We start from the raw sequence: 12,673 nt of genomic DNA, 5'->3' as shown, positions 1-12,673 counted from the left end.
AATTGTCGTCCTAAGGCTGTTGTCCTAACTTCTACGAATTTGGGCCTTCCTAATAAACCTTCTATTGAGGTTTCTATAAACCCTGCTGTGGTTTCTTCCATGGATTTTGAATGGTGTCGGACGATGATGAGGAGGTCCCCTGTTTCCTTGCTAGCTGGGCTGGTTGGCAACCGGGTGCCTCGTTCGTTTGCTTTGTGGCCTCTTGACCCTGATCCTTTACTGGCACCTTAGGATGGTCCGTGTTTGACTACAAGTTTGGTGTATGAGAACCTTCGTACTGAGTCCCTTTTCGCTTTGTACCCTACTAATTCTTGTAGTTTTTGAACTTATTGTATTGTACTTCCGGCTGTTGGTATTGATTGTTGTATCCCTATCTTTTATTAATGAATAATATTTTGGTTAAAAAAACAAAGAAGAAGATGATCTTGTATATTAAATTAATATTCTAAATAGATCTTTTTATAGGTTGCTAAGACAAGCTAGGTTATAATTGTTAATAGGTGTTTTGTGTAGGCCTTATCTATAGTGTGAAGTATTAACAACCACTCAATGATGCCCTAAAATAACTATTAAGGCTTTGTTTGGGACGACTCTTTTTTTGCTTTTTAAAGCAGCTTTCTAGTATAAAAATTTTAATTTTTATACTAAAAAGTTGTTTTATGAAATATTAAGAAAGTCATTCCAAACGAAGCATAAATCTATTAGATTGGTGGATAGAAACATTCTCCTTGGTAGAGTTGTCAACATTTGACCCAACCCGAAAACCCGACCCGAAAATTTCGGGTTCGGGTTGACACGAAAACCCGAAATCAACCCGATTTGACCCATTTTTAATTAATTTAAAAGAGTTTTAAAGGATTTTAATGAAATAAGTAAATGATATTTCAAAAAATTATAAACAATGTTGTCCAAATTAAATTAATTTTGATTTATTTTAAACTAATTGAAGTAAATCTTACCTTAATTTGATTTAAATTTAAATAAATTGAATTAAATAAAAAAATTTATTGAAATACATCCGAAGCGGGTCGGGTTCGGTTTGACCCGGACCCGAAGAGGGTCGGGTTAGGGTTCGAAAAACCAACCCGTTTGCAAAAACGGCAAACGGGTCGGGTTCGGGTCGGGTTGAACAGTGTCGGGTCAATTTCGGGTTGGACCCGAACCTGACCCGTGACCCGATTTTGACAGCCCTACTCCTTGGTTGTTAGATAAACCCATTATTTTATGCATTATTCAAAAATTATATTTTAGATGCTTCAAATTTTAACTAATTAAAAAAAATAGATGAAATAAAAATCTTATAAAAGAACAAAATCTTGTAGCATTACAAGAAAATTCCCTTGATTCTCAACAAAATAAAGTAGAAGACTTTTGAAAATATTTTATATAGGTATTAAATTCATAATGTGTTCCTATTCAAATTAAGTCGAGTCAACTCCATTAAGTATTATATAATGAAATTAAACTTGTCCCTACTATTAATGGATTTGGAGTTCTTGATGCGATCACTTTCTCTTCTATTTCTCGTATATTATAATTAATATATATACTTTAAAGCTTCATTTGAAATAGCTTTATTACTCTTTTCTAATTTAAAGCTTCATTTGAAATAGCTTTATTACTCTTTTCTAAAACAACTTTCAAGTTCAAAATTTTGTAATTCAAAATTTTTTTTTTCTAAAAAAATTACTTTAAAATAGTAAAAAAAATTGGCAAACAAAACATAAATCATGGTTTTTTTTTTTCCAATTTTGAGTTTTTCTACTTTAAATGCTAGTGTTCTTTTACTCTACGTTGTTTTTACTTTCTTATTTGCTTCATCGCATGATTTTTTTCCATCCCTAATATAAGATGTATTCATGAATAAAGTATATTCCATAAAATATGGCCGGCTGTATGTTGTTTCTGGTCATTTTTTGTTAGTTGTATGGCATGTAGTTTGAGTGGGGTTTCTCTACTATCCTGCTCTCTTTTATTATGATTCATGTTGCTTGTTGGTGTGTTCGTTGCCTTAACCAGCTCAAATATCGGGTTGATCGATATGCTCTTCGCGGCTAGTGCTGCTTTGATTGGCTAGGACGTGTTGATCTTATTTTTGCTAATGTGTCTATTTGATTCTTTTGATTTCAATTTTATTCTCTTCATTGTATTATGTGGGATCCAAAGCTCTTTAAGTTTTATTTTAATTGTTGTCCTTTTAGCGAGCTTCTGATCTATTAAGGACTTGTTATTTTTATTTTTTAACACGTAGGTCTTTCATGGGTTTTTTTTTTTAATATTTTTTTAAATATATTCCAAAGATATATCGGGGGTGTTTATATTCCATAAGATTTAATGCTCGATAAAAGTACATTCTTCAATTATTTTTGCTTTCAGCATTTACTTGGTGACTTAGAAATCTATTTGCAATAAAATCTTATATTATACGCCACATCGATGTAGAATTTTTTGTTCAACTATTTTGTGAGTTATTATAGAGCATTTTTTTTTTTTTTTTTAAGGTTTAGGAAATGAATCGTATGTTTTAAAAGTTTCATTTGCATGAGATTTATAGAACATCCTTGAGGTAAGGTTTTTTTTTTTTTTAATTAATTAATTTATTTTAATCCTTGAGTTAAGCTTGGTTGAATGTTAGGTCATAAACCAAGGGCCCTAATCAGTATTCATTGGTGGTTCTTAACGTGACGAAATTTCATATGGAATTCTATATGGAAAGAAAAAAAATATGCCGTTAGTGAGTTGGAGTAAGAAAGACCAACTTCTTTCATTACTAGCGGATTGAGCAAGCACAATATTTAATGGAAAATGACCGTTAGGCAATTGCCTTAGGTCATCTCAAACTGAACTCTATATATATTCTGTTTGACTTCCGCGAATTTCTCCAATCAAATGGCAAAAGGCGCACAATTCAAATGTATTGTTGGCAGAAACAGAGAAAGCATATGGGAAAAAGACTAGCGCATGTTATTGAGAAAAAATATACACGGAATATTTTTTTTTTGTTATGAAATAAAATTTGGTTGGAGATTAATTTTGCATTTTGAAGTACTGTATTTTGAAGTGGAAACTAAGTTTTTCGGTTTAAGATGATCTTAAAGCCTTAGTTATTCTCTTTGGAGATTTCTTTGAATTTCTTTTTTCTCAATTATTTTTATGTTTGATCTTTTAAAAGATGTATTTTATACTCTTTTTGGTCTATAACTAATGGTATTTGTTGGTTGTGGTATTCATCATTCCTAAGAAAATCGCCTATCTAATTGAAAGATTGTGTAATTTATTTTATGGGATAAAATATTTGAAAATAATGTCAAAGAAGAACTTTCATATAATATTGTTAAAAGAGAGATTTATAATATATCATTTATTTAAAAATTTAGAAAATGCATAACTTCAAATTAAGATACTTAGGTTTCGTTTAGGATGATTTTTTATTGTTTTATAAAATAATTTTTTAGTAAAAAAAAATTTTAATTAAATTTTTTTACTATTAAAAAACTATTTTAGAAAACCATAAAAAAGCCTGTCTAAGCGAAGTCTTATGATCTGTTTATGACGGTTAAATATATAGACTATAGTTCTGGACTTCAAACTCTTAATACTTGCAGACTGATACTAACGGATCAATCTGAGCGTACAAAGCCAACTCAAATACATGACGATCTTGCACATAACTAGCTAGCTAGGAACTCAAACACACTATACGTTCGTCATCTCCGGCCACCTACAACTCAGCCACGGCGGCGCCGGCGCAGGACGCTGTCTCCACATCCTCCTTCATTCTCCCTCCCACAACCTTCACCGTCCTCAAATAACACGCTTTCTCATCCCTAAATTTGTACAGAGAGCTCGTATCTCCACTCCCCCACACCATTCCTTCCTCTCCAACCAACACTGATCCTTCTGAATCCTGCTTATCCGCCACCTCACTAAACTCCATCTCCCCCTTCCCACCCACACTCCTCGCCTCTGTCATTGCATGGAAAATCTTCGTCCTCTCCAACACTGTCCCTCCGCCTCCATTCGCTTTCTCAGTCGTCACCATCAACGGTGCCTCAACGCTCACGCTCGCTCTCCCCACCACACCCCTGTTCAAGCTCGCCCTCACGTCCGTCCTCGACTTTACCTCCATTACCGCCTGCTTCACTACCCCTTTCCTCTGTATTTCTACCCTACTTTTAAACTTTAACCTCTGTCTTATGCTCGTCGATACATTCCCCTTTGAGGAACTAACCCAACCAGCGAATCGTACGATGACTTGCCCGTCGATGGAAGACTTGCCGTCGCTCCCTCGCCAATCGGCTTGCCGGCTGAGTCGCAGGGGAGGTACTCTGTGCCGCACTAACGCGCCTTCCACTCTGTCAGACCACGCGTCAAGCCAGAGATGAAGGTTGCCGGAGACGAGCCAAAACGGCTGGCTGTCGCGGATGATTAAACGGAATTCATGTTCCCGGCCGTCGACAAGGAGGCCGACGAAGGGAGTTAGGTCGAGGTCGTATGAAGGGAGGTCATAGGCGGCGATTCCGGCGACTGGGGCCCAGAAGAACGGATTGATGGAGCCGGGATAGATGACTGGGAATGGAACTACCGCGCCGGCGTAGAGCTTGTCGATGGTCAGCTCTACTTGTCTAAATCCGCCATTGGCTTTCGGGCGGAAGGGAGAAGATAAAGACATGAGCTTGGTTTCTTCAGTGGAGCGGAGGGGATTAGCGTACCAATACTCGTCGTCGGCGTGGTGGGAGACGTAGAGCTCGAGAACGGCGCGGTACGTGTTGTTGGGAATGGAAATCGATGTTAACTGGACGTCGGACTCGTTATGGAGTTTGAACCAGTACCCTGGTCCACATTCTCCAACTTCGTTGGAGATGGGAAGGATGAGGTCGGCGGGCTCGCGATACAACCCTTTGATTATCGGATGAGAGTTTAATTGGGCGACTGCGCCGCGGTAGAAGTGCAGGGAGATGTTGACGGAGTAGACGCCGGGGAGGGACGCGTTGGAGTTCTCCAGCATCATGGATATCGTGGCGGTGGCGGCGGCTGCGGCTTCGGCGTCGGTGGAGTTGTCGTCCGGACTGGGGCTACGAAGGAGGGAGGTGTACCGGGTAATGTCCTTTTGGACGCGCCAGAAGACGCCGGGGGAAAGGGGGAAGGGAGTGGAGGTGCGGAGCAGCTCGGCTCCGGAGAGCCAGATTGCCGCGATTCGATCCTTTTGGATATCCGAAGCCGAGCCTGAGAGCTCGAGGACGACGCGGGACCAGGGAGCGGGGCAGTCCGCCGGCGGGTAGTATGGAACGGAGACCGGCGGAGCGCCAGCTGTGTCGGCGAAGTCGTGTTGGAGAATGGTAATGGAGCATTTGGGATTGTGGGTGGGATGGAGAGGGGGGAGGGTGGGGTCGATGTATTCTAACGTGCTGTTGGAGGGGATCGCCGGCGGCGGGGGGAAGGGGAATGCAAATGCGATGGCGGCGCCGCCGCCGCCCAGCATTAGGAGAAGCAGCAACGCGATTGATGGGGACATTGGGCCTTACTCGAATTTACCATAGGCGAATTCTTTATGTAAATATATATAGGAGAATGGAATTAGTTATTAGTGTTTAAGTGAAGGAAATGTTTAAAATGCTTCTTGGTTGGAATTTGGTACAAACTTTAACGATAGGATTCTGACAAGCTCAACGGATCTTTCTTGGCGATTTCTATGAAGAAAAATTTTATGAGAAATCCCTCACTGAGAATCAGGGACGGCGAGTAGCCATTCATAACAAATCCATATGCGCTTCTATCCACGGTGTAAGGAGCTATAGCCCTTGGGATGGTGTTAAAGGGAACGGAGATGACGAAGAACCTTCTTAGTCGCTGCATCGCCATTTTTGTGTTGGGTTGCAGAGAAGAAAGAGCCTGGAACGTATGCTAGTGGCATTTGTTTAGCATTTAGAATGCACAAGCCAGGTTGCACAGTTTTCTTACTATTTTGTTTTTCAAAATTGCCGGCCAAACGCTTTTTAAAAAAATTACTTTTTCTAATAACAATTTTATAAATATTTTTATAGAATTTGCAGCTCTCACAAACTGATCTGGAGTCTTGGTTCCGAATACTTTTTTACTATTATATTGCACTAAAAAATTATTTTAAAAAACTCTTAAAAAGTCGCACCAAACGGAATTTTTATTAGGTTCGGTGTCCTGATGTAGCTCTACGTTATAAAATGGTGTCACGTGCTCTTACTCTTTACCGCGCAGCCCAACGACCCTACCCGGACTGGACCCGGGATTGCTATGTATTGGCTGATTTGTGCAGACTGGGATATTGCTAAGTATTGCTCGATATTGCTGAGCAATAACGAGAAATACCATTCTGTCAAGACCAATACCTAGCAATATCGAGCAATACCGAGCAATATCCTGGTTTTGCTAGGTATTAGTCTTGACAGAGCAGTATTTCTCGTTATTGTCAAGCAATACCTAGCAATACCGAGCAATACCTAGCAATACCTAGCAATACCCGAACATAGCAATACAAGGTTCAGGTCCGGGTCAGATCGTCGGCCCGCGCAGTAAAGAGTAAGAGCACGTGGCGACATGTTATTGGCCTCCGGATGTAGAGCTACGTCTGATGTCCGTACCTAATAATTATTCCGCCAAACGAGGCCTTTATGTGTGCTACACTAGCCAAAATTCATTATTAAAGATTTTGATTTCAGCTTTGGCTAAATTTAGGTCAAGTCAAAAGTGTTTGATTCTTAACAAAATCAACACTGTTTGATGGATTATCTTACTCTGACCATTAAAACTTGACTTGGAAAATATATTTTGTATCCATTTTGATCATATTCTAAGATTTTGTTTTATAATGATGTTGTAAAAAAATTATTTTTTTAAAAAAACTATTATAAAGAATAACTTCCTCGCATAGAATTTCTTAATAGCAACAAGATAGCAGTATAAAGTAGCAAAATTGGATTATAATTATCGTCTAAAAATAAAACATTAAGAAAGTCGTCCCAAACAAACCCTAAAATATAGGTAACAACTTCTATAAATTCTTATATATTTAAATCACATCACATTATAGTTTCATTGATGCTTTGATTATAATTTTATTTAATCAATATAAGTAATATCAAAATATTTTTATACAATTTATATTAAATATTTTTTTGGGACATTTGATTTGAGTCATTAAGCTAAACTCATGTATACATCATATATGTAAGCTTCAAATCCAACACATCTTGTTTAGTAGTCAAAGCTCCTAACCAACACACTGGATGAGCTGACTTATTAACTAAAACTAAAAAAAAATTATTTAAAGTATAATATAATTTTTATACATATAATATTAAAATATAATAATTTTAAAGTACAACATAAAATTTGTGTCAGATTAATCTGACAATATTTTCTTTTTAATTCATTTTAACATATTTGAAATTTAAGTTGGACCAAATTACCCCAATGACGGCTGCCATATGTACTAAATTATCTAAAATGGGTTGGAATATATTCAAATTTGAATATAGTTTGAACCTAATTCAAATTAAATTTGAACTAAATTTAAATGTTATTTGAGCAAGGCTTGAACATGGGTTTGAGTATATTCAAATATTACAAGAGAGCCGCAAATCCCTTTCCCCTTTCACAAACAATGCTCCCATTGATAATTTTATTTTAAAGCTTTAGTCGTAAACCTCACTTCTTCTTTACATATCGTCGGCCTATCAACGTCTTTTCCCAGCAAGTACATATTACGAATACCTCTATCCTCTACATCCGTCAGTCTTGTCAACCCCATCTCCCAAGGAGCACCTATCACAAACCCATCTCTCCTTCAAAAACTGTTGATCTCATCGGTGTCATCCCTCAGCGAGCTCCCGTTGCGAATATATCCTCTCTTAGATATACCATCGATCTTGTCACACATTGCCACTCTTGTCAATACCTTTACTTTGTGATTTCTCTTTTAAACTTCCCCCGTCTTGAATGGCAACATGTTTGCTCTTCGGGTTGAACATGATTTGAACTAGATTTTAATCAAGTTCAAACCGGATTTAAACGAGTTTGATCATGAATTTGAATATGAATATATTTTAACTCATTTTAGATATTTTTACTTTCAAAATTATTCTATGAATGAAATAATTTATCTTTTATAAAAAAACTAATTTAATCTATATAAATTTTATAATATATTTCTTCAAAAAATTAATTTACAAGCATATTCCTTCATTAGGTATAGGGCATAAAAGTTCAAATTTTACTTATGAAAAGTACACCAAACTCACAAACATCAAAACTCTAAGTTATATCTTATATTAAATCTAGTCACTTATCATTAACTCTGTTGGGGGCTAAGAAATTTGCTGCGGAAGAGTGAAAAAATTTTATGTTTTGACCATACACGAAAGTTCAGCACATTAGCAGGTAATGATAAAGAAACATTAGAATTTTGGGGGGCAATTGCCCCCCCTAAGCTTGTAGTGGTTCCGCCCATGAATACAATATATATCTGAGAATTGGCTGAACCTTAGATGAGTACTCCAAAAATTTTATTGAGTTTTATTGAGTGACAAATACTAGAAATTTGGTGGCAGCAGTCACGAGAATGTCTACCATAAATTTGTCGATGGTAGGAGATCAAATAATAATCAACGGAAGGGCAAAAGTCCGCTGATAGTTATAGACCTGGTGGTAGTCAACAAATAGGCAGAAGTCTAGTAATGGTTGGTGGTCGAAAAAAGATTTGGCGGCGCGGCCAACGAACAAGTGGATGTCTAATGACGATCGGTGGTTGATAAAATATTTGGTGGCAGCCAACAAACAAGCGGATGTCCGACAACAGTCGATGGTTGGGAAAAGATTTGCGGCAACAAACGAAAAGGCGAAAGTCCAACGACGGATGACGATTGTTGGCTGGGTAGAGATTTGGTGGTCGTGACATTGATTGGAGAAGGGAAGTGAGCTCCCTAGATTTCTCTTCTCCTCCTCCCCCTCGTGTGAAAAATGGATGCCTATTTATAATTTTTTTGGGAGTGACATATCTTGTAAATATGAAGAAGATTAAGGGCAAATCTGAAATGTTATATCGAACAACTCATAGTAATTCTCTTGATCATGAAGCGTTTATCAAGCATTTAAGTACCTTAGAGATGTAAAAATTGAGTGATCTTTGATCCTTTGGTTTACAAACTTATTACTTTATCATTAATCTTACCAGTTGCAACTGCTACGGTGGAGAGAGCATTTTCAGCCATGAAAATTATCAAACATCGATTGCGTAGTAGGATGGGTGATGATTGGCTCAGCGATTGTCTTGTGCCTTATATTGAAAAAGATGTATTTGATCTGATTCCCAATGAAGATGTTATCCAATATTATCAAAAAATGCAAAATAGATTGATAAAATTGTAATGATTTTCAATTCTCCTATCATAATGAAATACATGATTTCACTTTGAATTATGTCATCTTTTTTTTATATTAGTCTATTATACTAAGAAAATTTTGCCCCCCCTAAGATGAAGGGCTGGTTTCGCCCCTACGTAAACCGCTCAATTCGACTCTATAAGCATGTCATATTGGATATCTTTTTATCATCCAAATAATGCTATGAAGTATTAAAAAATATTTTGGTTTATTGATTTGAGCTTATTTGGGCTTGGATTGGACTGAATTTGGTGTCATTAGGTTCGTTTTTTTGAGATATTCTATAAGTCAGTTTGACTATAATCTTATTGAAATAGGAGTTCAAATGATCTCAAATTTAATTTTTGAGACATTCGACTCATATTTACATTGAGATTCATGCCCAGTCAAATAATTTTTTTTTGTAACATATCAAACACAATTTATAGTGCCCATTTTTTGCTACTTTTAATGGATATTAAACTAATTAAAATTCAATTAACATAATAAATTTTTTAGTGAACTTTATAACTTTTTTTGGTTTGTTATTATGATTTTTTTAGTGAATCACTGCCTTCCCAGTTCCCATTGCTAAGAATTCTATCACGTGATGATATACTAGTCGAAAGAGTTCATTGAGTTATGGGCCAGTTGATGAAATTAGTAAATTAAATTTAAATTTTTATGATTAAGTATATTTGTGTATGTTCATATAGGTACTCTACATGTATCTAACAGATCCTCGAAGGAAATTCGGCATGAAGGGTCACAACTCTTAAGAGGAATGCTCACCGCGAAGGAAAAAAAAGTCGGCCAATGTTGAGGATGAGAGTAAAACATCGTCGAGAAACAAATAAGAAAGTAAAAATAGCAGAAATAAAGAACATCATATTAATGTTGAAAAATTTAAAATAGAGAAAAAACACGAAGCCACACCACACCAATAAATTCATTATGAAAGTTGAGAGAAATAAATACATATTACTCTTCTCTCTCTCTTCTCACATATATCTTTCTCGCTCTTGCCTTAATTAAAAATATAAGAGAAAAGCCAATTACATCCACCAAGGGAGGCAATCCTTTAGAAAAACGAGAAATATAAATGTTAAATCCGTCTCGCAGCATTGTGGCAGCAGTTTTGGGCGTTGTGGCGCTCAAGCCTCTGTCTTATACCGTTGTAACGTCATTTTTATACTGCAGTAGTGCTCAACTCTCTGTCGTTTAGTTTTGGAACACAGTGTCAGGTGCTCAGATACACAACGATGCAAAATTGTACATAAAAAAATTCAAACAGGGGGCAAAACCCCACACCCCTCAGCTTACACGATAAGTTTTGAGGTCTGAGACAACAGAATAACTACATTGTTCAACACAAATAGATTTCACAAATAACAACCAACTGGTTGATAGGCATCATCCTGTGAAAATATGTCCACTTTTCTGGCAATGACACTATATATGGACTAGCCTAAATGTGTCATATCGAGGCATGGGCGGATCCCCATTTAGTTGAGGGGGGGGCATTTTGGGCAAATGCCCCCCCTCAAAAAATTTTTTTTTTTTAATTTTAGTAAGATATTTTGAAATATTTTGGGTATTTTTGGTATATTGCCCCCTCTCAAAAATTTTTTTTGCCCTCATTTAATCAATCCTAAGTATCTTTGCCCATCCCCCACAAAAAAAAAAAATTTTTGCCCACCCTGAAAAAAGAAGTTGGATCCGCCCCTGTATCGAGGAGTCATCAAACCGAGCAAATTCCTCATATGTCACTCTTCTTTTTTAGAGCATTTCATCCACGTACATCTCCGCAAATAGAAGCCACTCAACAATCATTGGTGTCATCATCCCATCTACAGAAAACACACACACCTCAAATGATATTATTAAGATCTCTTGCATTCAAACAATTCTCATGTTACTACCACTTTCACCAAGTGGAATTCACCCCTTTACTTCAAGAGATTAGAATCTCATCTAAAATTGACTCGCTATCACATCCAAATGATTTACATTCATAGAATCATCTTGGACATCGAGAAGCAAGGGCTCAACCTCTACACTCACCCATATAGACTCTTCTCATGTCCAAGAGATATATTATAGACAGAAATCTACGAGGAGACCAATTGGTTAAATCCCGTGTTCATTATAGTTTGTAATGAGTTCATCATATGTTGTACCTTATATATATATATTTTTTTTGTTGATTTATCTTTTATATAACCTTACAAACCCAATTAATAAATGACAACGAGGTATACTTTGAGATATTTTTGAATTTCTTTTGCACTTTGAGATTTGACTACTCTTGATTTTTATCTCTCTCTTCATATTCCATATCTCTCATAGAACTTTGACACATTTTCAGTCTTCATACTTACTTAAAATTCGCTCAGCCTCCCTTAGCTTTTATCTCATGATTACATGCTAGAAAAGTTACATGTCATTCACGAATAAATTTGAATCTAGTAGTTTAAGTGAATAACTCTTTAAAGTAATTTTTCTAATTATAGCCATCACATTGGAAATATTTTTTTATGATAATTCAAAATCTATATTTGATGCCGATGAAACTTAAATTCAAAAATTTTAAATAATTTTTTAAGTCGTTATCAATTAAGAATCTGTGTTACAAATGATAATGCCACCACACAATTCATAGATAATCAAGAAATACCATGCATGTCGACTACATGAATTATTTTTCTCCATTGTGTCATTTTAAAAGTCAAATTCTCGTTTAAATATAAGAAAAAATATCATTTCTAATATTTTCTAACAAAGTCGATCTTATTAGGACTACCTCTATATTTCTTAACATAAGTCAAATTTAATACCTTTAATTTCCTAACCGGGTCATCAGAAGGCCACTATTTTATATGACCAAATCAAATAAGACGACTCTCTCTAATCTTATATTCTACTGAAGCTACTCCAACCTTTTCATGTATATACTCATTTCATATCCTATCTCTAAAGGTAAATCCACTCATCCACTTGAGCATCCTCTTCTCTACAACGCTTAACACTATCGTTGTCAGGTTCCAAGTCTTGGATGAGAAAAGCAGAGTGTTACGTTTAATAGTCGACAACCAGCATAAAACTTGTCGAATAATCATTGCATGAATCTTTTAAAACTAAAATATAAATATTTAAAATATAAAATTTACTATTTACATAATATAAAACTCCCTTAATTTCAATTAACTCCCTTAAAGAAATAATTCAAATTGAAGAAAGATATCTTGATATGATTTAGCAAAACGATGACAATAAG

The 12,673-nt window shown here is 36.0% G+C and overlaps 1 protein-coding gene across 1 annotated transcript; it reads right to left on the bottom strand.

Annotated features, from left to right (window-relative positions):
* Nucleotides 1-3,721: 3,721 nt before the first annotated feature.
* On the bottom strand, nt 3,722-5,515 carry LOC110101017 (peptide-N4-(N-acetyl-beta-glucosaminyl)asparagine amidase A-like). Its single transcript, XM_020828784.1, has one exon. It carries the CDS (start codon nt 5,513-5,515, stop codon nt 3,722-3,724), a length of 1,794 nt encoding a protein of 597 aa, XP_020684443.1.
* Between the last annotated feature and the right edge of the window lie 7,158 nt (nt 5,516-12,673).

This window comes from Dendrobium catenatum, unplaced genomic scaffold, assembly GCF_001605985.2.
Source record: "Dendrobium catenatum unplaced genomic scaffold, ASM160598v2 fragScaff_scaffold_1553, whole genome shotgun sequence".
NCBI lineage: Eukaryota > Viridiplantae > Streptophyta > Magnoliopsida > Asparagales > Orchidaceae > Dendrobium > Dendrobium catenatum.
The sequence above is the reverse complement of the archived record's forward strand: the minus strand, read 5'-3'. Positions and strand labels throughout refer to the sequence as shown.

What these genes read in the sequence shown, in the direction of transcription:
- LOC110101017 (XM_020828784.1), bottom strand. Translation starts at nt 5,515, where the DNA reads ATGTCCCCATCAATCGCGTTGCTGCTTCTCCTAATGCTGGGCGGCGGC.